At 40.4% G+C, this 26,930-nt stretch overlaps 1 protein-coding gene and 1 long non-coding RNA gene across 8 annotated transcripts in view; one reads left to right on the forward strand and one right to left on the reverse strand.

Annotated features, from left to right (window-relative positions):
* Window positions 1-12,195, reverse strand: part of KIF2A (kinesin family member 2A) — a 67,684-nt gene extending 55,489 nt beyond the window's left edge. For 2 of the 7 annotated variants that reach the window (XM_023625631.2, XM_023625629.2), the window contains exon 1: window positions 11,767-12,177. In XM_023625631.2, the coding sequence (XP_023481399.1) occupies window positions 11,767-11,830 (64 nt within the window). In that variant the 5' untranslated portion in view covers window positions 11,831-12,177. Of the gene's footprint in view, window positions 1-10,935; window positions 11,143-11,632; window positions 11,695-11,766 lie in introns of those variants that run through there. The other 5 variants (XM_070246234.1, XM_070246232.1, XM_070246233.1 and 2 more) reach the window with 4 other exon arrangements.
* The window catches only part of LOC102150726 (uncharacterized), a 107,348-nt gene continuing 92,552 nt past the window's right edge, over window positions 12,135-26,930 (forward strand). The window contains exons 1-2 of the long non-coding RNA XR_011430346.1: window positions 12,135-12,370; window positions 23,474-23,580. This is a non-coding gene — a long non-coding RNA (uncharacterized lncRNA). The remainder of the gene's footprint in view (window positions 12,371-23,473; window positions 23,581-26,930) is intronic.

Below are 26,930 nucleotides of genomic sequence, written 5' to 3' on the forward strand. Positions count from 1 at the left end.
CAAGATCTATCAAAATTAAAAATATACAATTCTCTGACCCAGCAATTCTACTTCTAGGACTTTATCCTACAGATACAGTCATGTATGTAAAAAATGACAAAAGTTCAAGATTATTCAATACAGTATTGGCTATGTAGTAGCTACAGATTGGGCACAATCTAAATTGTGGTAATTTAATCACTAGTAAAATGCAGCTATGAGAAAGAATAAGAAGATTATTTATATATTCAAAGGTTCTCCAAGATATTTGTATTAAGTGAAAACAAAATTAAGAAGCACCAGCGTGTATAATATACCAACTGTAGGGAAAATGTACATATTCACACATCTATATATATATAGATACACAAACACACACTTGCTTGAAAACGCAAAACAAATACCTCTGCGGAAATATAAAAAGAACCTGGTAATATCAGTTTCTTGGAAGAAGAACCAGGTGGCTGGGGCCAGCACAGGTAGGATAGAGACGTCTCAATATATACCCTTTTGGAACTTAATTATTAACCATGGAACTATAGTGCTATTCAAAACAGGTAATTAAATGTAAAAAGAAAGTTAAAAGTGTACATTAAAAGTAATGACACGGGCCAGCCTGGTGGCACAGCAGTTAAGTTCGCATGTTCTGCTTCAGCAGCCTTGGGTTCACCCATTTGGATCCCAGGTGCGGACTTACGCAGCGCTTGTTAAGCCATGCTGTGGCAGGCATCCCATATATCAAATAGAGGAAGATGGGCATGGATGTTAGCTCAGAGCCAGTCTTCCTCAGCAAAAAGAGGAGGATTGGTGGCAGATGTTAGCCCAGGGCTAATCTTCCTCAGAAAAAAAAAAAAGGCAATGACACATACCTTGTCATGTCATACTCTTGATGCCCAGAGAATGAACACAAACCAATTTTTTTCAGAATGTCAAAATTCAAATAGACAAGAGTAGTGAAAGAACAGCACAGCTGGAAGTTCACTTCATTATTGGTTCAGCAAATAGATAATTTACTAAGGATATAGGTGCCCTCTGCAAGGCACTGCAGATACAAGGGCACTTGGGTCTGACTAGAGATAATTAAACAGATAGTATAATCCTTTTGGTGATTTGACAGAGAAAATAGAAGGGACTCAAGTAACATAAAGCAGGGGATCCATCCTAGTCTAGGAATCATGGAAGGATGGAATGTTTAACAGGGACAAAAAAGAGCAACAGCATTAACTAGGTTAGGTAGAAGTGGAGTGTTCTAAGAAGAGTTCAGGGTGTCTAGAGGACCTCAAGTAAACAGCAAGAAATGAGACCAGAGAGGGAGGTCAGATGGGTCAGAGACTAGAGTAAGCTACGTCAGAATTGAGGTTTATCCAAAGGGCAACAGAGGCAGAGGGAGAGATCAAAAAGTTTTAAGCAGGTGATCAAGGGCTCAAATTCATATGTTGGAAAGATTACTCTGAAAGAATAATCAACCAAAGGTGGAGAGACCTAGTAGGAATTTGTTGTAACAGTACAGGCAAGATATAATGCTAGCCTGACCAAAGTTACAGTGTGGGGATGGAAAAAGTATATGGATTGAAGAGGTACTTGAGCAGTTAAACTAAGAGAACGTGATGATAGGATAGGAAGTTAAGAGAGAAGAAGTCGTCAAGGAAGACATCCAGGTTTCTGATTTGGGCAATAGGGTGAAGGGAAGTGATGAAACATACTGAAGAAGTAGATTTGGGGAGTGGGTGATGGGTTCAATTTTGGACATGCTGAATTTGAGACATCCAAGTGCAGATAATCAGTAACCCGTCAGAAATACAAACACTACACATCTGCAGCTAGCCTAGGGTAAAGAGAAGCATTTAGTTCACCCAGAGAGAGAATACAGTGTGAGAAGTATTCCAGGGTTAGGCCCAAGCCCTGAAGAACACCAACTTTTAGAGAACAGAGAGAGAAAGCAGCACCTGTAAAGATTAAGGAAAGTTATGAGGGGTTGGAGGAAAACAAGTCTTTATCTACTTTTAATTTAGCTAAGGAATGGCTCTTAATGAAACCCAAAAAAAGCATGTAAGGTTAAAAGCAATGTATCACTCTTAATAAAACAACACCCCAAAGAGCATACAACGGAAATACATAGATAATTAGGGCCATGTTGTAGTCCACTCTCAATATTAGGTAAAATTGGAAAAAATAAAAAATGCATCCCATATATTATCCCAAAACAATTTCCAACAACAGATCTACAAAAACAAAGATCACTGAATCTAGACAGGCCCCCAAATTCATCAATTATGCCAGCAGACTCCTACTTAATTGCTACAATCTGTTATGTTTTCCTGACAATATAGCTGCTCCTCTAATAAGAAGCATTCTTTCACATGATGGCTTTTGTACCTGTCTAAACTTTGAAAGTTTTGTGAGCAAGGAGGGCCTAAACTTAGACAATGGCGGAGAGACAGGAAAAGATCAGAATGTCTTTTTCAAAAGAAATTATAGAGCCACAGAGCACTTGCATTGAGTACAACAGCTTTTTCATATTCTGTTGTAACCGACATCAAAGCCTTTTCTAGGGTAAGGTCCTATTATCTATTCCCTGATGCTCAAAGGCATCAGATGAAGGGTCATGCAGCAAATGCTAGTTGGAGTAATAAAAACACTTGAAGGCAATCTATACCACAGAAAGAAAAATGAAAGCATTATTTAACTAATGATCTTACTTCCAATGCCTGGAACCTCCACAGTACACAAAGAATTCTAAACGAATTAGAGTGTAGCGGACTTTAGAGGCAGACAATCTATGTTCTAATCTCATATTTGCTACTTACTTTATATATGACCTTGGACAAGTCAATTTCCTCCTTGTAAAAATATATGCAAGTTTTGAACAATAGCAGTATTTCATCAGAGAGCTGTCTTGTGATTAAATTCTCAGACTTACTTCACTAATTAGGGCCTCTAATTTGTTCTCATTTCCTAAAAATCATATCAGTAAATCATTATATCCATATCTCTTTAGTAGTCCAGAGTAAACTACAGGCTTAAAAATACTAGCCCCCCCCCCCACCCAAAAAGTTTAAAGCTCTCACACCCAACTCACTTTTCATGAGATGACACATAATTAGATTTCACGTGAATATCTTGCAGCAGGAATTCCCTATAGTTTAACTAGAACAGGTAAAGTCTTATTTCAATTCAACCCTGGCTAACCTCACGGATGAAGCTTCTAGATACTGCTTGGACATTTGTCATGGCATTCAAACTATAAACTCAAAATGTCCATGGGCCAAAGTAAAGAAATGGGGCTAAGGTTGCTTAGCAAATCTCAATCTTCTCACTGCACTATAGCTCATTTTAAAAATTTTGTCAGCAAACCTTAAATCTCTCATATTGGCCAAGAGACTAAGCCTAACAAAAATGAACAGCAAAAACTGACCATAACCACAACCCTATATGGTTGATCCTCATTATTAAAATATTATAAGTTCTTGTTCATTAATTGGTCCATTATTTCAAGAGGAGCTTTGACTTTTAACATCCAAAGTTTGCATATTCCCTCCTCTTTTTAAAATAGATTTACTTTTTAGAGTAGTTTTAGGTTCACTGCAAAATAGGGCAGAAGGTACAGAGATTTCTCATATACCCCCTTGCCCCCACATACCCACAGCCTCCCATACTACGAACACCTCACACAGGGTACACTTGTTACCACTGATGAACCTACACTGACACAATACCCAAAGTCCATAGTTTACATTAGGGTTCACTCTTGGTGTTGAATCTTCTTTGGGTTTTGACAAATATATAACATGAATCCACCATTACAGTATCATACAGAATAATTTCACTGCCCTAAAATCCACTATGCTCTGTCTACTCATCCCTTGATTACCCCTTTTTAAGTCCTAAGCTGCAAATTACAGTTGAGAGATTCTAAATGCTGAAATGACATTCAGAATCTTAAGGATGAAAAGGGAAGGCAAAAGCCAAGGCAGAAAAAAATAGGCCAAAATAACAGCAAAGGAAAAGTAAAGGCGAGCAGTTGCATTTCAAGAATCAAAACACTACATCCCTTAAAGAGCTGAACCCAGATCCTTTAAGTACTGGTTCTCCTTCCCATTCCCTTCCAGGAATTCTGAGAGGTCTTGGCTAATATACTGTAACTGAGGCTTCTTAAGTAGGCAAAGCAGTTAGCTATAGCTTAAGTAAACTCCTGATCTATATTTAAACATTTATTGGAAGTGACTCATACCTTAGACTCACTTACTTTTAAGATATTAGTGGCAAAGACTATAAACAGACTGAGTTGAATGCTCTCTCTGATATTACACTGGACACAGGCTCTAAAGTCCTCTACACTGTAGTCACAAATAAGATTATCTTGATTAAACAGAACGAAAGAGATTTTATAACCTATACTCAGACTTTCCAAATGTGAAGTCCATTCCTTTCAACACATCTGTCCTTTACTCAACACAAGTGACACAGCAGCATACAATATCAATTCTTTTTGCAGTGCTCTGTATCTTATCTGTTCCTTAATCACTGCTCACCCTCCTAGACTGATGCAATCTTATCCTTGCTGGCTCTCATTTTCAGTACTACTCTCCCTCTAATCTATCACTAATCATGAGCTAACTCTTATTACTGCTCTCAGGAGATTAAGCCCTACAGTAGTTTCCAAGTGTCCTAGAAATTAATTCCAAGATGCCTTACCTTACCTTTGTTTCCAAGTCTTTAAGAAGGTGCCTTAGATTACCCCTCCCTTTCCTTATTTTCCTCACCTATCAGCCTCCCATCTGCCAGTTTTAAGTGCCCTTTACCTGACAATTCTCCATTTCCAACTCAAGGATCTCTCACATGTTGTGCCACATGCCTGGAATGCATCCTTCACCCCATGGCAATCTGCTGGTCATCTTCCTCCCACTTTTAAATTTAAAACTTCACTCACCATCAAGTCTTGTCAGATCACTGTTAGGAGATGCTACTTTTTCTAAGATAATGGATCACAACCCTGGGTGCACACTGAAATCACCAGTGTGTATGAGTTAAGTTTCATCAGTATATGAGGCATTTTAAAATAAAATACTGATGGCCGGGCTCCAGCTCAGACCAATTAAAACAGAATCTCTAGGCAAAGGACCCAGATATTGGTGGTGATGGGTTGAGGGTTGTTTGTGTATTGTTTGGGTAGTTTTTTCCAAAGACCCTCTAGGGGTGTGAACCTATACTAACGCTACCCAGTCTAGAAACAGAATGCCCACAACTACATTTATCCAACATGTTCTCTTTTGATAGCCTTTAGATATCAAAACAAAGGTTAAAAGTGGGGCCAGGCCGGTGGTATAGGGGTTGAGTTTGTGTGCTCTGCATTAGTGGCCCAGGGTTCACTGGTTCGGATCCCGGGAGCAGACCTATGCACTGCTTATCAAGCTATGATGTGGCAGGTGTCTCACATATAAAATAGAGGAAGATGGGCATGGATCTTAGTTTAGGGCCAGTCATCCTCAGCAACACCAAGAGGACTGGTGGTGGATGTCAGCTCACAGCTAATCTTCCTCAAAAAAAAGAGAAAAGGTTAAAAGTTATAAAGTTAAAACTCAAATGGGTATTAGAGAATACAAAATAGGCCAGTAATGACAAATAATACCAACTGCAACCAACTCATGGGGATACCATGACTGGTGATGCTGTATTAAGAAGAATTCTGAGGCTGAATACAGGTTCATCAGGAAAGCATGCCAGGAGGGATAAGGATATTGGTCATGGGCAGGAGAGGTGAAAGAAAGGCATGACTAAAAGCTTGATTATAGTGGGTAGGGAGAAAAATAAGTAGTACCAAAAATGAGAAAGCCCTAGGCAAGGACTAGATTCAGAAGCACCAGGGTTTTAAAATAGACACCTCCCCCATCATTTTACTCTTGGGAGACAGAAACAAAAGTTAACTTAAGGTTAACCAACAATGAAAAGATATTCCATTTTGTGTAAGTTTTGACTGGACAAATCCCAATGACCATATAAACTTGAATTTATTTAGCTCTCTATATTAAGTACATGGCCTAGCATTCACTATATGTAATGCAAGCACTTAAATGTTTAATATGGTGAGGTCCTAATGTCTATTTTCACCTAGGCACTACAATACCATTAGTGTTGCTTTAATCAAAAGAGCTGGGGTGTGATGGAAGGGCAACCTAAGCTATGCGTGTTCCGCAACTGGATCAGAAGAGTGCTAGTTTTATCAAGGGCTTAAAAATTATAGCTAGTCTTAAGCTCAAAACTATGATTTTGGTGCCGGTCCAGTGGCATAGTGGTTGGGTTCGTGCACTCAACTTCAGGAGCCCTGGGTTCAAAGGTTCAGATCCAGGGCACAGACCTATGCACTGCTTATCTAGCCACGCTGTGATAGGCGTTCCACATATAAAACAGAGGAAGATGGGCACAGATGTTGGCTCAGGGCAAAGCTTCCTCAGTAGAAAGAGGAGGACCGGCAGCAGATGTTAGCTCAGGGCTACTTTTCCTCAACCAAAACAAAACAATTATGATCTCAAAACAAATAAACACCTTTAAAGATTATTTTAGGTTACAGGAGAGAGGTGTTAAAAGCAAAGTGGGTGGTGGGGCTGGCAGAGTTGTTAAGTTCGTGCACTCTGCTTTGACAGCCCAGGGTTCACTGGTTTGGGTCTCGGGCACAGACCTACACACCACTTATCAAGCCATGCTGTGGCAGGCGTCCCACACATAAAGTAGAGGAAGATAGGCAAGCATATTAGCTCAGGGCCAATCTTCCTCAGCAAAAAAGAGGAGGATTGGCAGCAGACGTTAGCTCAGGGCTAATCTTCCTCAAGGAAAAAAAAAAAGCAAAGTGGGTGGTTGAATTCAAGAATTAAGCTTTGCAAAAAAATTAATGTAAGTATACCTGTGACTAGAAAGAATGGGTCGGAATCTCTCTCAAGAAATCCTGTTCTGGATTTTCCACACTCACTTTCTTCCCTATTCAGACAGACACAGGCTTAACTTGCTCTTCGCTATTTTCTCTAGTTTTTTTTTAAAATCATGACACATAAAACAAGTTGACACATAGCCTTTCTCCAGAGTTCTAAAATTTTTATCATAAGAATCAAGTGACTGGGCAATAAATATAGATTCCTGACTTAACTGTGGTAATTATGGAAGCAATAAGTGACTGACTATTGAAAAGGGCTTTAAAGCCTTAGATTGATAAATCTTAACCCTCATAGCTAATACACTGTCAGAAGTCAATCTGGCAAACTTAAGCAATGTTATCAATTACAGGTTTCCTGAACCTCTTGGGTAGTCGCAGAAAGAATTTTACCACAGGGGCTTTTATATCTCAAAAAAAAAAAAAATCAAAGTACACCAAAGTATACAATGTCATACCCCCATCAGCAAACATATGCCAGCACTTAAAGAGAGCGCTAGGAGTGAAAGACTCAGGCATTGGTCCAGGCTACGACCTTTACTAAGCATGTGATCTCGCCCTTTACTAAGCATGTGATCTCGGCAAGTAACCCAGTCTCAGGTTCTTCATCTGTAAAACAATGAGTCTACCACCTTCCTATCCTGCTTACCTCATCTCTGTGAGGATCCAATTAGATACACCTGTTTGGAAAACCATGCAGGCCTAACAAATACATATATGGAACCATTATCATGCTAGTTACCTTGTAAAAGCAAATTATTAATCCACAAATTTCCCTATTCCACCCACTCCATAATTAGAGTCACACAGTTGTGCCTAAAGAACAACTATATTGCTATATGGTTGATTTTTATTACCTAAATTCACACAGTCTGTTCTCTAAAAACCTACACAGTACTTGAATGATCATTCAAAGATATGTAAAGATGAACAAATGAAAGAATAAATGAGGCAAAGTAAGTAGAGAATTAGGCCATTTAAAATCTTTTCTAAAGATTGCCCGCCTTAAACTCCAAGATTCCTGATGGCGTCTTTGAAATCTTCAGTTTCCTCTGGATTTCATATGCTTAATTAAAGCACTCTTTTCACCAACGTTTAATTAAGAAACAGGAATATTTTACTCCCACAATTTTGGGTTTTCTGACCTTCTAGTAACTATTCCCTGTCATTTTTTTACCAGATCATTCCAAGTGGGCTCCCAAACACTGCTCTCTATTGGCTATCCCATGAGTGAGAAGTAATCTCCTCCATCTTGATTGGGCTGTAGAAAGCTGTATATGGTTCCCAAATAACAGAATTCTCCCTTATACTGTCACAGTTCTTGATAGTCTTACTTGTCTATGCCATGCAAGACAAGTTTCGGCTGCCACTGACAAGCTCTATGAATCTCGACAAGTCACTTATGGTGACTTGGAACTCAGTTTCCTCAATTACAAAAATAAGAACTAGATTAACTCCAAGGATCTTTCTGGTTAAAATAGTCTATGATTCTCTTCTGATCACATGTATCAATACTGTGACTAAGAGACCCCAAAGAACAATCCCATCTAAGTTACAGTGTCCAAATATTCAAAACATTTCTCATCCCTCCTGCAGTCACCAAAAGGCAGTCACAGCTACTAGAGAACGGGAAAGAAATGTTTTAACAGTGAAGTTTTCAAATTTCCCCTAAAGACCATCTAACTACACAATAGTAAGATTGTAGTTTCTAGAATCACTAGATTCTAAAAAGAAATTGAATCAGAAAAATAATAGGAAGACACATGCAAGAAAATAAATTATATATGTCTGTCCATTTCCAGAAACTACTCTAATTTCATACCAGGTTCTCTCCTGCGCTGAGAACAATCTCAGGAGTCCAAGTCTAACCTCTGTCACTTCTAACCTTAGAATATAAAAAAGGATTTGCCTCAGCAGATCACTCTATTTCAGTCAACTCAGGGGATCTTTAACTAAGAGGCCTGTAGTGGGTGTTGGGGGCCAGAGTAGGGAGGTGGTTGCACAGAATGAGCATATGGAAGAATTTCACTTCCTGCTAAGATTTCATCTGAACGGGTAACGAAAACAACATTTCAAAACCAAAAATCCTATAATGAATGATTCACTCAAAAACTATATGCAAGGAACTCTGCTAGGCACCTGGGGGGATACACAGATAAATTTAGGGAATTTAAGAGTCTATTACTAAATATTTTAATCCTGTAACACCCTGGGCTCTAGGTGAAGTGGGCATGGGTAGCCTGCCATCCCTCAATTGCGTTATCCACACCACCCCTTCTCCACTGCAGTTTGAAAATATGATATTAAGAGAAATGTACTCAAAAATCAATAGTTAAGGAAATATGCTGTCTCATAAGTGATACAGAATGACTTAGGATTTCAGAGGCTGACGGGCCATCTGATTTTAGTAATCAGTGAAGACTTACTGGGATTAGTTTTGAGCAGGATCTTGAAACATAGGAATAAATCCATTTTAGTTTGCCTGTTTGCCCTTGGAATATGTTTTATTAATACATGAGCATCACTGATAGCAGAAGCATGCTCTTAATCAAGGACACAGATCCCGATTAGCAAGCATGCACAAAAACTTCAAGTCACCAGTTAACAGCAGTCTGAAGCATGAAGCAGCCCTTCTGCACTCATATGATTTCCATTGTCTCAAGCATTACATTAGTGATTTTCCAACTACAGAGTTTATTTTTGTTACAATCACCACTAGAATTTTATCCAATACAGATGTGCTATAGAAGTGGGAGGAAACAAAACAGCTTTTTTAAAGTCAAAAAGGGAAAGCTTGAGGGGAGCCTCCCAGACATCAATTTCTACAATGAAACACCACCGTCCAATGCAAATGATCATTCCCTTCTTTTCAAGTTCTCTACTTATCTTTTAGCTTCCACCAACTCCATCATGCATGTGAGGCGCACAAATATGTACATGACTATAGGTTACGATAATTACACAATGCCATGATTTCCATTATTTCTCGTGGGCAAAATGCTTTCAAATGTTATTTTTGGGTTACTAGCACTTAAACACAAAGCTCTTATATGTCTGGGTTTCTGGTATAGACAGAAGGTGAAGGCTAAAAGAGTATTAAAAGGCTTTATCCTAGAACCCTAAAAGAACCATAATGGTTTCAAGTCCAATACGGTTAAATAAAAAGATGTTAGTCCAGAAAAAATAAAAATACACAAACCTTTCAAATATCTTATGACAGTTTTTTCCTGACAGATTTTATAGTAACATTTATAATCATAATTAAAGGCTTAGAATGTAAAGGACTTACACCTTTTACTGCACCCCAAAATTTTAAATAATATGCAAATCCTACTTTTGCTAGTGTACAGTGAACCTGCATTCACCTAAAACAGAAATGAAAGTAACAGCACTGTTTAAGAAAGAGTAATTTTAAGGGAATATATAAAGAAATCCAACCCAAGTAAAGGAGATATCTCTTTCCCACTAGTGTTACTGGTAACTTCTAAAGCCCCAAGTAGTATAATTTATCTTTTCACATACAGGATAACGACGCTTCTAGTTGTTAACACAAATTACCTCAAACTTAATGAAGGAAAAAAATCATTAGCTATATACAGTCTTCCAATATATCGCACAGCTAACATGAGAGACAATCTAGCTTCACATAACTCGGTCAGACTTGGTAGAAACCAAGAGGGTGTGGATGTGATAGCAACGTTACTAGGCTGGGTGATGATAAATAAGCCACACATGAAAGGTATGGGTATAAGGGAGATGGAGTCAAGAACACCACACACTTCTAGATGTTACACACCTCTAGTTCTTTCAATGTTCGAATTGAAAGAAAATTTTACTTATCTCCCTCTGTGCGTTTTGTCCTTTACCATATAAATCATTTCCATGCCTGGGTGGTGTCTCACCCCGCACCCCAAGCTAGTGACATAAAACATTTTCCCCAAGAGGAACCTATAGAAAGGTACATAAGCCTAAGGCTTTTTTTCCCGGAATGAAGCACGTACATTCACCCCGCCTTACACTTTTCTCTCGGTTACCTCTCCAGAGGGTGTGAAACATCAACATCCGGGGCGGCCCCCACCCCTCAGGAGTGCTTCGCACCGCAGTGACCAGGCTCATCCCTTCTCCGGCCCTTTCAGTCTCATCACCTTTGAGCAGCTCATGGAATACTTCTTCCCATTGCTCCCCCACCCTCATTCATGGCTGAACGCGACCTTCTCCGCATCCTTCTTCCAAGGAAGGGACTAGCAAAAAAGACAGATGCATGCTCGAGAAACGAAAGCCGAGGAAGCCTGACAACCAGACAGCAGTTGAAACCAACGGGCTTGGCCTTTCCCCTCCTCAGCCTCTGACCAGTAGTCGGTTCTCTAAATACTGAAATCCCTGGGCTGCACGCATCCCCGCCCCCCACCCCCTCGGAGACGAGGCCGGAAAATGAAAAGGCCGGGGCGAAACGCGAGGCTGGGTCATCCCGAACGAAGCCCACGGCTCCTGGCCCCAGCCCCGGGCTGGAGCCCCCGGGGAGGATGGAGATGGCGGGGGTAGCTGGGGGCCTCCGGGCCGGGACCCTCCACCGCGCCAGCCGAAGCCCCCAGGGACGACGTGGCCCGTGACACCCGGGCCCTTCCCCGCCGCCCTCCCCCGACCGGCCCCCCGCAGGGCCCCTCCCGCCCCGGCACTGCAGCGGCCCGGGGCGGACCCCACGCCGGCCTCACTCGCACACAAGCCACACACAAAAGCGCCGCGGCCGCCGCCGCCTTCCCGCCCCCACAGCCCGGCGGAGCAATCAATGAGGCGGCGGGCGCCCGCGGCCCGCCGCGCACACCCGAACGCGGGGCCCGGCCGGCAGGGGCGGCGGCGCGGCTCACCATCGCTGCGCTTGATCTCCACGTAAATCCCGATCTGGATCTTGCCGAAGTTGGCCGTTGCCATCACCTCATCTGGAGCAGCGGCGGCGGGCCGAGGGAGGGGGACCGGAGGGCGGAAAAGGCGGGGAGGGGGCGGGGTAGGTGTGGGAGGGGGAGCGGTGGCCCGCGGCCGCGCCGGCCCGGGCGACAGCGTGAACGCGAGCCGGGGCCGCGAGGAGCAGCGGCGGGCTGGCGGGCGGAGGCCGCGGGCCTGCAGGCCGGCGGGAGGACGCGCACGCCGGGGCGTCGGGGTGAAGCGAGGGCCGGGGCTGTGAGGCGGCGCGGGGGAGAGTGGGAGGGCCCGCGCCGCCCGCCCGGCAGCCGACGCTGGGTAGGCGGGGCGCCGCGCGCCTGCGCAGAGAGCGCCGCCCGCATCTCTTCCTCTCCGGCCGGCCTGGCGCCGCTGCCTCCAGGCGGCCCCGCCCAGCCCCGCGGCGGGCAGGGTGGGCGGCGGCCGCCGTTTGGCCGGCGCGGGGAGCAGAGCGCGCGCAGCACTGCAGCCAACGACCCGGCGTCGCGTTTGATTTCAGCGCGCGGCCTAGAAGAGGCGGGAAGCCGCCGGCTGGTGCGTTCCTGTGTCTCTGGCTTCCGTGAATTGGCGCTGCTGCGGGGATGGATTAAGGGTCCTGTGGTTTCAGGGCTTTCCGGGGGAGCGTGGGGCTGAGGGATGTGAATTTAGCGGTTGCCCATTGTCAGCACGGGCTCAGGGTTTCATCTGAGAGTGTCATCTCTATTGCCACTTAGAGATGGCTGGCCCAAGTAACTGTCCCAAGGTTTCCCATCCAGTTACGGAGGAAGGGAAGAACTTTGAGGTGTCACCCACCCTAAGTCAGAAGGAAGATCTGCTTCTTCATGGCTTTGCCATGTAGGTCATTGCCGCTCAAAAAAGAAACCCTGCGGTGAGGCGGCCTTGACTGTTCCGTGTACGATGCATCTGATGCTGGTGTCCTGTCTCTGCTGAAGGGTTCACGACTTTATTGGCCCTGGCCCATAAACAATAACTATGATTCGAGGACAGAGGGCAGACATAAGGTTGACTAAGGAATGTGCCTTTTCTGCAGTCACTTGACTAGTCTGACCACCTCGTCCTGTGGAAAGCAAGACTGCATCCTGGCAGAGCAGGAAGGCCATGTGGACAGGGACCATGGAAACTGTTTACAGCACCGTGTAAAACCTCCAAACGTGTCACTTTTGCTTCTAGTATTGGGACCTGATGTGAAGGAAACACACTTTCCGTGCCCTACTTTCTCTAGTCATTGTTAATCTCCCTGTAATAATAACTAAAACTATACAGCTTTAAAATTAAAAAATTGGAAGCTGGATATATGTATGTTAAGTGCATATGTGTATATATACACGTGCCTAGAGTTTTCAACCTAATATAAGTAATCAAGTCAAGGAGACACTAAAACACTGTTAAATGACTCAGGCTCCATCTGTAACTTGAACATATTGAAGGCATACTTGTCAAAAGAACAAAGTTTCTTAAATCCATTCTAAAGTAGGAATGATTTTCTATGAAAAAAATACTGGATAAACAACTTAGAAAATAACCTCTGATTTTACATTCCAGAAATGACATTAGTGTAAATCTCCCTTCAGGACCTTCACTTCAAAATAAGATTTGGCCAAGAGTCAGCTTTTATTTTTTAAAAAGATAGTCTTAAGAGTTTTATCTGAACTTTTTGAGCTCCTGTCTAGTAGAACTCCTTCTCTGATGTCTCTATGACTAAGGTATAAATCATCTATTTATTTGCTAGCAGATTTAAAGAATGCAAAGAAATCAAGCTACATAGCTATTAAATTTAAAATTGCTTCATAAAATATTATGTTTTATCATAGTTGCTGACACATACCTCACACCCTGTGGGTCTAAACCTTTAATCCATATACAAAGGTATTTTAAAAATATGTACATCATCCTGGTCCATAAAAAATGTATGAGACATGCCACTTGTCAAACACAAAAACCTTTCTTTTATAGGTCATATCTAAAAGGCCTATGGTTTTTGGCACACCCTAGCATATGTATTTACCAAGACTTGCATCTTGGGCTTTGTGTTCAGGTGGCCTCCTGAAGAGCAGCCGTAAATGAATGCAATGTAGCTATGATTCCATCAACATCCTGGGTCAAGAATTCTGACTCTGGCTTAGGTATTAGCAAGATATATAACCTTAACTAGAACAGTGACTGGCACATGGGAGGCGCTCAGTCATTTGTTCAGTGAATTAACTTGTTAAACTGCTTCAAATCTCTGTTACCTCTTTGAACAGCCTGGAAAAGTAACTTCCATTCTCTTAACTTCAGAAACTTTTTGTGAGGGTCAAATGGAATAATAAAATGTGGTAATGCTTTAGATATTTATCAAGTATACAAGTTAAAAAACAAAGTAAAACCATCCTATAAAAAAATAACCTGGTACTCTACTGTAATCCTCAAATCATTAACTGGAATTTTATGTCCAGTGTTATAAAATTAAACACATTTTGCGATTTGACTCTGGCCTTCATCACCTCATATGTGAGAGGATAGCAAGAGCTATCTATATTCTTTTACCCACTTGAGTCCATCCTACCTTAACTGACAGAATACTCTTGCTCAAGGATCATTTCCATCAAGTCATATCCTATTAAGAATGGCTGCTGTTGATCTATGCTATCCTGAGTCAATAAACCATTCAAAAAAAATCATAGTTATTGTAATCCAGCCAAGCCAATCTCCTCATTATGCCTAGATTTTTAAAAAAATTTCTCTGCCTTGTGTCGTTAGTACATAAACCTTAAGAAATTGTTCCAAGGAAGAGGCTGTTGTGTTAGTGAGTGAGATTTGAGGCAGAAGCTGGCATTCACCTTAACCACTTACCTGCTCCTCTGGGGAAGAGCAGAGGCACAATTTAGCTCCAGTCCTAGTTTAGATTATACGTACTTGTCTATATCTTCTTACTAGAAATTTTCCATCCAATGTTTGCATCTATTCTCAATTACTTCCACAAAGTTCGTGGATCTAGGATCAAGTGGAGAAAATGGGTAGGGTTGGCAGAAATTTTCTTTGACTTTGTTGTCCACTTGCTACCCTGGACTTTTTTGGTTGTCAGTGATTCCCATTCCCATTAAATTTACTCAGATTTTAATTCTAATTAAACTGGTGTAATTTCACTGTAATTTACTTTTAGTCCTTAAACAAATACATTAAAAAACCTGGGAGATATAAATCCCAATTTTACCCATTCTAAAATATCCACTCTTTTCTTCTCCATTGGATTCTTTCCACTACCTACAGATATGTTCAGGCTCTTTTCTCTTGGGAAAAAAAAAATCTCATGATCCTTCTCTTTCTATTTAAATTCCATTCAAGTTTTTACTTTCCCTCTCACGTCAAATTCTCAAATGACTGCTCTGAATACCCACTGCCTTGATTCCTATCTCTCATTCATCTCCTAACCCCCATATCTGGATTCAATCCCCTACTGAATTGTATTTTCAAAAGTCAAAAATTACCTTCTGATTATCCCATTCAGTGGACAATGCCATCTTCATTTGCCTTGAAATCTTTGAAGAATGACCTACCTACTCCCTCCCCACAGTACCTTGCCCATTCCTGCCTCAGTTTCTGCTCGTATAGTAAATTATTTGCCCTTTTCTTCTCTATGTAAAGCCTTTCTGTCTGGCAAGACACAGCTGAAGGCTTCCTTCCTTATGGAGCTTTCTCCACCCAATCTATTCTATAAGGACTGTCCTTTCTGGGTGATTCTCCTCCAGCTATGATCATCGAGAAGCACCTAAGAAAGATTTAAAACAGGGGCTGGCCCCGTGGCTGAGTGGTTAAGTTCCCACGCTCCGCTGCAGACGGCCCAGTGTTTCGTTGGTTCGAATCCTGGGCACGGATATGGCACTGCTCATCAAACCACGCTGAGGCAGCATCCCACATGCCACAACTAGAAGGACCCACAATGAAGAATATACAACTATGGACCGGGGGCTTTGGGGAGGAAAAATAAAAAAAAGAAAGATTTAAAACAAATACAGAAGCACAAACCCTACTCCAGGCCTAGTGGTTTAAAATCTCTGTGGGGGAACTTCATGTGGTCTATTTTCTAAAAACTCATCAGGAGATTCTGAGGTGTATGTACAACTGGTTGAGAATTATTGATTATCCTTGAATTTCCATAATTCAATATTTTCTGTACATTGGCCACTTAGGGACTAGGTACTGAAAGACGTTGATTGATTAGAGTCCTAGTCCATCTTCTTCATTATAATTCTTTAGCTTATACTTTTTGATAGTATACTTATCAAACATTTTGATAGTATTATACTTTCTTTTTTTTTTTTTTTAAAGATTTTATTTTTTCCTTTTTCTCCCCAAAGCCCTCCGGTACATAGTTGTATATTCTTTGTTGTGGGTCCTTCTAGTTGTGGCATGTGGGACGCTGCCTCAGCGTGGCTTGACGAGCAGTACCATGTCCGCGCCAGGATTCGAACCAACGAAACACTGGGCCGCCTGCAGCGGAGCGCGCGAACTCAACCACTCGGCCACGGGGCCAGCCCCTTGATAGTATACTTTCACTTATACTTTTTGATAGTGTATTAGATTGTATTAATGGTAAGTTATTGGTAGAGAGCTAATGTATAAAACCTTTTAAGGTCCATATTGAACTTAGATCTACATAGAAATATCAAATAATACGGTATCATATTCAATTACTGTCTACATTGAGATATTCCTAATCTTTATGCTTATTAATGTAGTGTTTGCTTTAATTTTAATTTACTTGACTAATTCCTCTCAAGTATGGGAGGGGTACAAGTTTCCCCTTATATCAGATTTTCAGTAATTTATGAATATGAACTCAGAAATAACAAGAAGTGGTCTTTTCACCACTTGTAGTAATATGTCCAAATTCAAAATCATTTATATATCCTTACAAAAGTCCTTATTAAGTCATGAGTTTAGTAAACTCTTTTATAGTGGTCACGGAGCATCAGTGATGTAAAACAAAATAATTGATGGTGTGGTATGCATCCTCATTATTTTAAAAAACTATGACCAGTATTAGTTTTCTCTGTATTTAGTGCAAGTCAAGCGTAGCTAGAGAGAATGGGTTTCACTGAAATATTTCTTGTTGTTAAAGGATAGCACTTGATTTTTTTGGTTGTGATTTAACCAACTTTAGAAAGTAAACATTTCAATAAATATTAAGCCCCCAAACATACCTTATTCTAATCTTTGTTAATATAGAAACGTACCTTTTATGTCTAAATTTCTTCTCTAAATTGAAAATATATGTTATATACTATCGATAGAGCATAGCTAGAACAGAGTAAATACATTTTAGAACAGTGGAAATATATTAAAGACATTTTTTACATTGTAGATTTAGTTCTCTGTTAAAAGATTTTTTTTGGCTTGACTTCATTTCTTACGACTATTTCAGTGTTTTTATAATTCATGCACTTACAATTGTTAACAGCCATATAATATGCCATATATTCCTAAATCATTTTTTGCTTACACATTCACTGTATTGTTGGATCGTCTTCAATATTTTACTAATATAAAATTCTCATTATGAACATCTTTGTAAAACTTTTCTCGTGGGCAAATTCCTCTAAATGAAAATATCAGGTCAAAAGGTATGAAAGTAATCACTGAAAACGCAAAAGAGAGAATATCACTTCCCTTTTAAAACCAGTCACTGGCTTCTTAGAATAAAATCTAAATTGTTTACAGAACTATAGGTGACCTAGCTCTGGCTGCCTCTCCAGCCTCGTCGGGTACCATTCACTTGCTCACTCTACCCCAGCCTCACTGAGTTCCTTTCTGACCCTTAAATATGCCGAGCTCTTCCCCAGACCAGGGTTGTGGCTTTTGCTGAACCTTTCATATGCCCGGTTCTTTTCATCTTTCCTCTCAGTCAAAAATCATCTCCTGAAAATAGCCTTCCGTTGCACGCTGCCTCACCCCTACTTTACTCTCTATCACGTCACTCTGTTACTTACCACGCCCTGCGGGGCCTTGCTCCGTTGTTTACTCTGTCTCCTCCCCCACTCTAAAGTAAACTCCTCGAGGGTAGGAACCTTGTCTGACGTTCTTCCCTGTATCTTCAGCACATAGAACAGTGCCTGGAACACATGCTCGGAAAATATTTGTTGAATAAATGAAGGAAGAGCATAATTACTCCATTATATATTGTCAAGTTTATAGCCTTTGATTTAATAGTCTTTTCTCCTCCTGAATGAGGTAAATTGGTAATGTATTTCCTCATTAGCATGACACAGAAAATTAATATGTAATGTTTCAGTCTTCTAAACCTCAAAAATCTCTAGTAGATAGAGATTATTACATATGAAATAAATGCTACAAAAATTTTTTTAAAAAAGAAGAATATGGTGGCCAGCCTGGTGGTGCAGCAGTTAAGTTCTCATGTTCCACTTCAGTGGCCCGGGGTTTGCAGGTTGGAATCCCAGCGTGGACCTACACACTGCTTGTCAAGCCATGCTGAGGCAGGCATCCCACATATAAAGTAGAGGAAGATGGGCGCGGATGTTAGCTCCGGGCAAAAAGAGAAGGATTGGCGGCAGATGTTAGCTCAGGGCTAATCTTCCTCAAAAAAAAAAAAAATATATATAAACTAAAATGAAAAGGAAGCCCTGCTGGCCCTCCCAAGTTCCTTGGCCTGGGAGGAGCCTCTGTTAATACCATATTAATCCAGTAATCCACAAACTGTCTAGGGCACAAGATTCATGTGGGTTGATCGTCATGCAGATTCTAGGGTCCCATCCCCAGAGACTGTGATTCGGTAGATCTAGTATACTAGATCAGTAGTAAATCTAGTATGATCTACTAGATTAGTAGATGTAGTGTGAAGTCCAGGAATGTGTATTTTTAGCATGCAGTCTGGGTGATTTTGACATAAATAGATGATGCTTGAAAAACATATTTTTCAAAATTCCATTAAACCATATCATTATACCTGTGTAATTTGTATTTTAAAGAAATTATGCCATGTATGCAGTTCTGAAAGTTTCTTTTTAAATACTTTTTGGACCCCTTTCCATGCCAGTGTTCATAGATATATCTCCTGTTGTAATAGCTGGCTATTATTCTACTGTACATGTGAATAATAGAGGAAAATATAAACAAACAGACATTTAGATAGATATTTGGATTGTTTTCATTTTGTCTCTTGCTCTTATCAACAATGTTGAATACATACACTATGTAGAGTTGTGCAAATATTTCTTTAGAATAACTTCATAGAAGTGGGATTGTTGAGCCGGAGGATAATCATATTTACAACTTTGGTAAAATTGAGCAATTTTCTATGTTGTTTTGATGTTATTTTGATGCTTTTGATGTTGCGCATCAGTTATGTTTCACACAGTATTTGAACTAAGCATAGTATGTCATCATTTTTATTATTAATCCGTGCCCTGATATACCCTCTCTCATTCCTACAGATTTCTGGATCTCTAAATTCTTGGCCTTGACTGCCTTGTTCTGACTTCAAGCTCATGTAGAAACCCTGCCTCAAGACTTACTCCAGACTCTGACTCTAAATTCACAACCTAATTTCTGTAGTTTTCCAGAGCTAGCTGTTGCCATGCCTCCCTTGCACTCATCACTATGTCATGACTGTGAATCCACACCCTAGCCCAGGTCCCCATAATGCTGTTCCACCCACATCCTTTCACCTACTCTTACACACATGGAACAATAACACACAATATGTAATTACACGCTAATTATGTAGTAGAGGCTCTAAGTAGAGAGTAGAAGAAAGTCAATGAGAATAAGAGCAGTCAGGGAAGATTTCCTGGTGCTACATTTTTAAAATGCCTTTTATGTTTTGTCTATGAGCATCGAAGAAGTTCTATTTTAAAGAGGGAGTAGGGGTCAAGAGGGGTGACTTCAGCTAGGCCATGAAAGATGACTGAGATCTAAATAGGCAGACAGCAGAAAAGAAAGCAAACAAAGCAAGAGAAACCAGAAGTAGGATATTTTTTCCATGGTCACTTTGATGCAGCCACTTTGATGGACAGCCCAGCAAAAATGTAAAAATCGTGATTTCTTTTTTTAATTAAAGTGATGTGTGCAACCAGATGTCCATGGCCTGTATTCTATCCCTAATGCTCATTCTAAATGTGGTAGACTTCCATTTCCTACTTTAGTCACTTTTATATTACTTGATCTTTAGGTAAGCATGTATTATTTTTATAATTAAGATTTTTTCTGGGTTCAGCCCTGTGGCCGAGTGGTTAAGTTCACGTGCTCAACTTCAGCAGCCCAGGGTTTCACTGGTTCAGATCCTGGACGTGGACATGGCACCACTCATCAAGCCATGTTGAGGCGGCATCTCACATGCCACAACTAGAATGACAACTAAAAATATACAACTATGTACTTTTGTGTGTGCAGCCTTGGTGAAGTTACTAACTTTTCTAAGTCTAATATTTTCCTCTATAAGATGAGGATAATACCTATGTCACAAAGTTTTTGTAATGATTAAATAAAATGAGGTAAGAGCAGTGAAACACTTGGCACAAAGTAGGCCCTTGGTAAATAGTTGCTATAAGTATTTAAGGAATATTAGTATAGAAGTATTTTGCTGAATAGATTGGAGTGAAGAGAGCTTTGCATCAGGACAGTGGCTGAGAAGACTTATGAGAAATCCAGGCATGATATTCAAATTAGTGGGATGGCAGGGAATAAGAGAAAGGACAGATAGCCATAGGAGCCATCAAGAAGAGAAACTGACTCTGTGGGAAATATGGAGGATAAGGAATAGTAGTATAAGCAGGGTTCTGATTCTTAAGAATGGAGGAGATTGTCATTACCAGATGTTGGAATTTTTCTGGTGTACAGTTCACCAAAGTAGGAAGTAGTCTATATTTGTATCACTATAAAATGTAGTTTGGGAAGCATGAACCAGGAAAGATAGAAGTCAAAGAATGTATAGATAACTGATAATTCAGAGAAATATATTAAAGAATTTAGTTTCAGATGACAAGATTTTGTTGGAATCTATTATTCTAGTTTACTAACACTAAGTGGTGGTACCATGAAAATTTTACAACCTCGTTTAATATGTATAAGAAGAGATTACCTACCAGCAATAAAAATTTAAATGAAGCATATCTTCACCTAAACCCTTTTTCAGAGTTCGAATTCTTAGAATCCAAAGCAAAAATCAAATTATTTGAATATATTTCACTTTGTATTTTATTTTGATAGAAAGTCCAAGTAAGTCACTTTGGATTTAGTGCTATAGTGAACATTTTTTGTTGCCTTCTCAATAATCCCTTCTCTCTTCCTAGCAGTACCTTGAATTTCTCAATTTCATGGTTTGAGTGGGATTGACCCCTCCTCCAGCAGCTTCAAGGTTAGGTCCTGACTAGCTTAAGTCAGTCAGTGTGTTTTGGCCCCCTAACCCAAGGATTGGTTCATAGATGAAAACATGCCTCACTCCAGGCCAATAAGGTACAAAGAGTCTCAATTCTCAGAATTGGTTTGACTTGTTGGGGAAGTAAACTTTTACTTTTCTACTACAGAATGGGCCTGAAGAAAGTAGCTCCAAACTGTTGGCAACCATCTTTGTGCCCACATAGAGAGCCTGGTGAAAATGGAGTCAACATTGAAAAAGCAGAGCCAAAAACTTGAAGGCGAGAAGCTGGCTACTTGGCCTTGTTCTTGAGCTGTTGGGGTGAACGAAAGCTTGTCTGGTCAGATCTTTGAATTTTTCTGCAACATAGTCCATAAAATCACTTCAATGTTTCAGCTAGTTGAAGCTAGATTTTCTGCTACCTGCAGCCAAAATCCCAAAGAATACAAGTGCCAACCCACTTATGAATGTTAGTATTGCCATAACCTCTGCAGGACATTGTCAATATCATGTATCACGCATAGCAAATGGATCTCAGTTAGAGTTTCAATTTGTCTGTGCTTTGGCAGAGTTTACAGCAGAAACTGAAGTCACTGAGGTGCAAATTTCCATAGGGATATAGAATCTTTAGTAGAATTAATGATTGTCTCATTAGTAGATATGTTACAAGTTAGCTTCTAGGAATATTTTCAGAAATCTCTTATCAAGGTTCATTTGACTACTTAACTGAATACTAGGAGGGATGGGGGTAAAGTAGCTTAGGTCAGTAATTTCAGTTTATTTTCTAACCTCTTTTTTTGTTTTGTTTTGTTTTCATGCTTTTTTAAAATTGAGGTATAATTGACATATAACATTATATTAGTTTCAGGTGTACAAAATAATGATTCAATGTTTGTATATATTGCAAAATGATCACCACAATAAGTCTAGTTAATTTCTGTGTTCTAATCTCTTAAGAAGTATTTGTGCTACTTTTAAAGATGTAAAAAACATGGAATTTAAGTTTTCATTCTGAAATCAACTCACTCAGTTTTATATAAGATCTCAACTGCAATCTGAAGACATAAGACACTGTTTGAAACAAGTCATTGAGTAAACATATGTCCTTATTATTGAAGGTGAAGATTTGGGAAATCTTTTTTTTTTTTTTTTTTTTTTTTTAAAGATTTTATTTTTTTCCTTTTTCTCCCCAAAGCCCCCCAGTACATAGTTGTATATTCTTCGTTGTGGGTCCTTCTAGTTGTGGCATGTGGGACGCCGCCTCAGCGTGGTTCGATGAGCAGTGCCATGTCCGCGCCCAGGACTCGAACCAGCGAAACACTGGGCCGCCTGCAGCGGAGCGCATGAACTCAACCACTCGGCCACGGGGCCAGCCCCGGGAAATCTTTTTAAAGAAGTGGTTTTTCTGAGATTGTAGAACTAGTTCCCTGTAAATCACGTTAGTCCTGAGGAGACCGTGGCAAGAGTGGCCCCAAGCCTTGTGACATTTGTAGGAGCTTCTGTGAAGGGCTAGCCAGTGCTATGGCTAAAAGGGTAATAGCTAAGAAAATAGATGAAGACTATCTGTAGAAGAGAAAAGAAAACACAAACTACCAGCTGGTCTCAGAGAATCCATGAAGCTTTAGTTTACAGTTTTGAAAATGGCACAGCTACACTTGTGCAAAGTCAGAGCGGTTCAAAGAGAAGGAGTCAGTACATCCTGCAGAAGTTGTGGGAAGATCTAGGTGCAGCATTGGCATGGCCAGTTGCTGGAGCTACGACATAGCTATAAGCAACTGTTCAGGAATTAAAAGAACTATAGAAAAAGAGTTCTGAGGAACAATCAGAGGAATATATACACATACTGAATACTACACATATTAAGAAATTGTTATTAACTTTATTGGGTGTGATAATGATATTGTGTGTTTTTTTTTTAAAGCACTAGTTTGTTAAAGATGCACACCGCACACACACACACACACACACACACACACACCCTACATAGGCTTTTATTAAAGTGGAGGGACCATGACTCTTTTTGGATCTTTAATAAAGGTAGAATTTTCAGTCCTTAGAAGTTGAAGGGTGATACAAGAATGTCACCTGTCATGGAGAATGGAAGATTTGCAAATCACAAGTTTTCTATAAATGAGTAGCAGAGACTGCTAGTGATCATCAGCCTCCCTTGACTTAGTGTGGCCATATGACTGAGTCTGGCCACTGGAATATTAGAACTGCTGTGTGCTCGTTCAAGCCATCAAACCTTCCATGCATCTTTCTCATTTTCTTTCCTCATCTGTCAGCTGTAGGACAGGACTCCTAGAAAAGGATGGAGCCAAAAGCTGGAAGGAGTCTACATCTCTGAATGACTGCCCCTCTCTGCATTGAACTACAAGGCTCTATGGGATAGGTAAGAGGAATTTTTATTGGGTTAAGCCACTAACATTTTGAGATTGTTTATTACAGAAGTTAGTCCGCCATGACTAATACACAAGTCACCATCAAAATTTTAGATTATTAAATGATAACTGAAAGTGGTGTTTTGATTGTGATAAAAGAATTCTCATAGGTCATGTTTCCTAGGAAGAAGACTAAAGTAGAGATTAGCATGTAGGGAGTTTACTGGGAAGTGGCTTTGGGATGAAAACCTGTGGGAGAGTGAAAGAAGCAGGACTGGGCGGAAGGAGAAGTTGAACTGTGATGCAGTGACAGCAAAAGGCTCTGCAATTCCATGAGTAACCTTAGAGCTAGGATGTTCTTGTAAGTTGTCTCAAGTTGTGATGCAGGTGCAATTGTACCCCCGCACATGGGCCAGTTTTGGCCTATGGGTACTCCCAGGTGAGGGAAGTGGACCTTGGATGAGGCAGCTTCCTTTGGTGGGAGGCCATTTCTGAAGAGGAACTTGGCTGTGAGCCCTCAGTAGCCAACACTCCTGCAACTAGAGTGCCTTGGTCTTACTGGTGGATCTGGCAGTGCAACACTCATCCACTTCAGGGACATTCCAGAAGTTGGTTTGTGAGTGGCAATATGATTTTAATGAATAGGCCAAAGAGCTATTTAGTGTTCATAAAGAAGTCTACCTACTGACGCCAAGGGATAAGTAAAGTCTGTATTACATGCCAAGGAGTTTGAGAAAATAAATATCAAGACAACAGATGGTGGATAGAAGAAGCAAGAGAATCTTCCCTGAGGTTCTAACTGAGAAAAAGAGAGATCTGGCTAAAGATAGCTGCATAAAATGAAATAAAACACAGCTCTCAGTTGTTACACTCCACTGACTTTCTGATTATCCATTCGATGATAGTAATCAAGTTTCATGGAAAACAAGTTGGAGGCTGGTAAAATGATCAAAACAGGTTTCACTGAGGCTTTTAAAACTTCATTCTTAACACATTTTTTAAACAGGTGATCCTTCTCTTATTGAATCCTGGTTATTTGCTGCAGAACAATATCTTGAAAGGATAGAAAAGTTGCCCAGAGATAAACTCCATTTGGACCTGAAGTCTAATGTTTTTAAATTACATTTCAAACTCTGCTTGCTTCACAGAGCCTGAATGAGTGAGGGGTAACTTTGCTCCAGGGGTAACGAAAGAACTTCAGTGATGGAGTTTCTACCTTTTTTCCTTGAAGTTATTAACATATGTCCCAAAACAAAAAGAGTAATATAATTAACATCTGTACTCCCACCACTCCTTATTAATAGCTAATAATTAGTTAATAAATAATAATAGTAAATATTTTTTCCATAATCAGTCCAATGATCTTTTTTACTTTCAAATATTTTAAAATTATTTTCTTTGTTTTTAAATAAAAAATTATTAGTTTGAATTATACTCAATCATAATTTCATGACTACGTTTCTAATTCACATAATGACATTTAGATAACCTTTGCTAACTCCTGAGATGAATGGTGAAAAAAATGGGAACTTGCCCAGGAGAGGAAAGCCCCTGGAGGGTTCAGAGCTACAGAAATAAATCCTCAGGCCAGCTCCATGGGTGCTCAGTTGATCTAGTTCATGGTTTTAATGGAGTGCTGACTTCAAAGGAAACTTTCTGAAAGCTCACAAATACTGACCTCTTTCAGAAGCTGGTAATACGAAACAAAACAAAGTTTCCAACAACTCAGTTGCAATGAATTGTACTTGAGAACAGACAGTTCCTTTTAGAAGTAACCATATCCTATCATGTAACCCAGCAGGCTGTCCTGGATGACTACACTTGAGAATTGCAGGTTTGCTTTTTCTAACTTTTCTATTCTAGAGAAAGTCACTCTTTTCAATGGCCATCTCATCGGAACAGAAATCGTAGGCCTTATCTGTGAAATAAGGCATCATAATATTTAGATGTGTATATGTTTATGTGTGTGTGTGTGAGTGTTTGAAAATGCTAATGAATATAAACTATAAAAGAAGTGACTTAGGGTACTCCATAAAAATATATGACCAATTTTTTTCTTATTGGATAATATGAAATACATAGTAGTGAATCTGCTGCCAGAATTCACTATTCTTTCCAAGTCATTTTTGGAATTGAGGGTCCTGAGGAGTGAGTATCTGCAAAATTCTTCTTGAGAATTATTCACTTACTCACCCATTCAACAAATATTTCTTGAATGTCTGCTCTGTGCCAGGCATTATTGTGGGCGCATGGGATGCATCAGTACAGAAAAACAAGATCCCTGTCCTCACGCTATTGGGACCTTACATTCTACTTTGGGAGAGAGAAAGTTTTAAAAAAGCTTAGTAAATAAGTAACTAAGTGATACAGCATATTAGAGAGTGATAGGTTTATGGAAAAAGAAAGAGAGCAAGATGAGGAGGATCAGGAGTGTTGGTGGGGCGGGATTAAGTAGGATAGTCAGGACAAGGCTCAGTGAGCCTGGTAAGTTTTGAACAAAGACCAGAGGACATGAGGGAATTTAGCTCTGTGACTTTGTGGGTGAAGAGCATTGCAGCCTGAGGGAGCAGCCACACCAAGGCCTGTCTGGTTGGTTTGAGGAAGAGCAGGGGTAAGCAGAAGAAAAAGTCAAGCCGTGACGCAGCCCCAGTGATAGCCATGGCCACTCCCTCAGAGTTGTTTTGAGTTAGGCCAAAATAGGCAGGCCTTTATACTCCCACAGTGATCTGTCATTGGATGTGGGCCACTCTGGAATGGCTGTGACCTTGAGCAAGGTGGCTCTCTGCAGCTGAAGGGGCTGAGAGCAGCGGGCTGTATACTGATATCACTCCCAGCAGCCTTCATTGAAGGCAAGAGCTAGGAGGTACATCTCAGGATCAATCCCTGTGGCCTTCTCGTTCCCAAGGTCACCTGTGATCCCAGATGGCTGTTCTAACTCCAGCATTCAAAGAAGGAAAAGAAGGAAAAGTGAATATCGTGCTGGTTGCATGCATTACTTCTGCTCCGTCTATTGCTAGAATCTAATCACATTGCGTCAAGGAAAGCTACATTATGTAGGCTTTATTCTTGGTGACCTGGGACCAGAAAAACAAACAAACAAACAGGATACTGAAGTACAACCGGCAGTCTCTGCTACTCTCATATGGCCCATTTTTGTAATGAAGAGAATGTGGCTTCACCACATGGAAGAATAAATGAAACGCCGTCTTTTTAGTTCATTCGGGATTTTGTGCTTTGGGGCCTTGGGGAATTGAAAGGCAGCAAAGAAACAATATCCTCTTGAAGAACTCATAGAAAAGAAGACTCTAAGGGAGAAGAGCGACAACAATTACACAGATCAGGGGTGGAGACTGTGAGGTTT

The sequence above is a fragment of the Equus caballus genome, chromosome 21, assembly GCF_041296265.1.
Source record: "Equus caballus isolate H_3958 breed thoroughbred chromosome 21, TB-T2T, whole genome shotgun sequence".
Taxonomy (NCBI): Eukaryota; Metazoa; Chordata; class Mammalia; order Perissodactyla; family Equidae; genus Equus; species Equus caballus.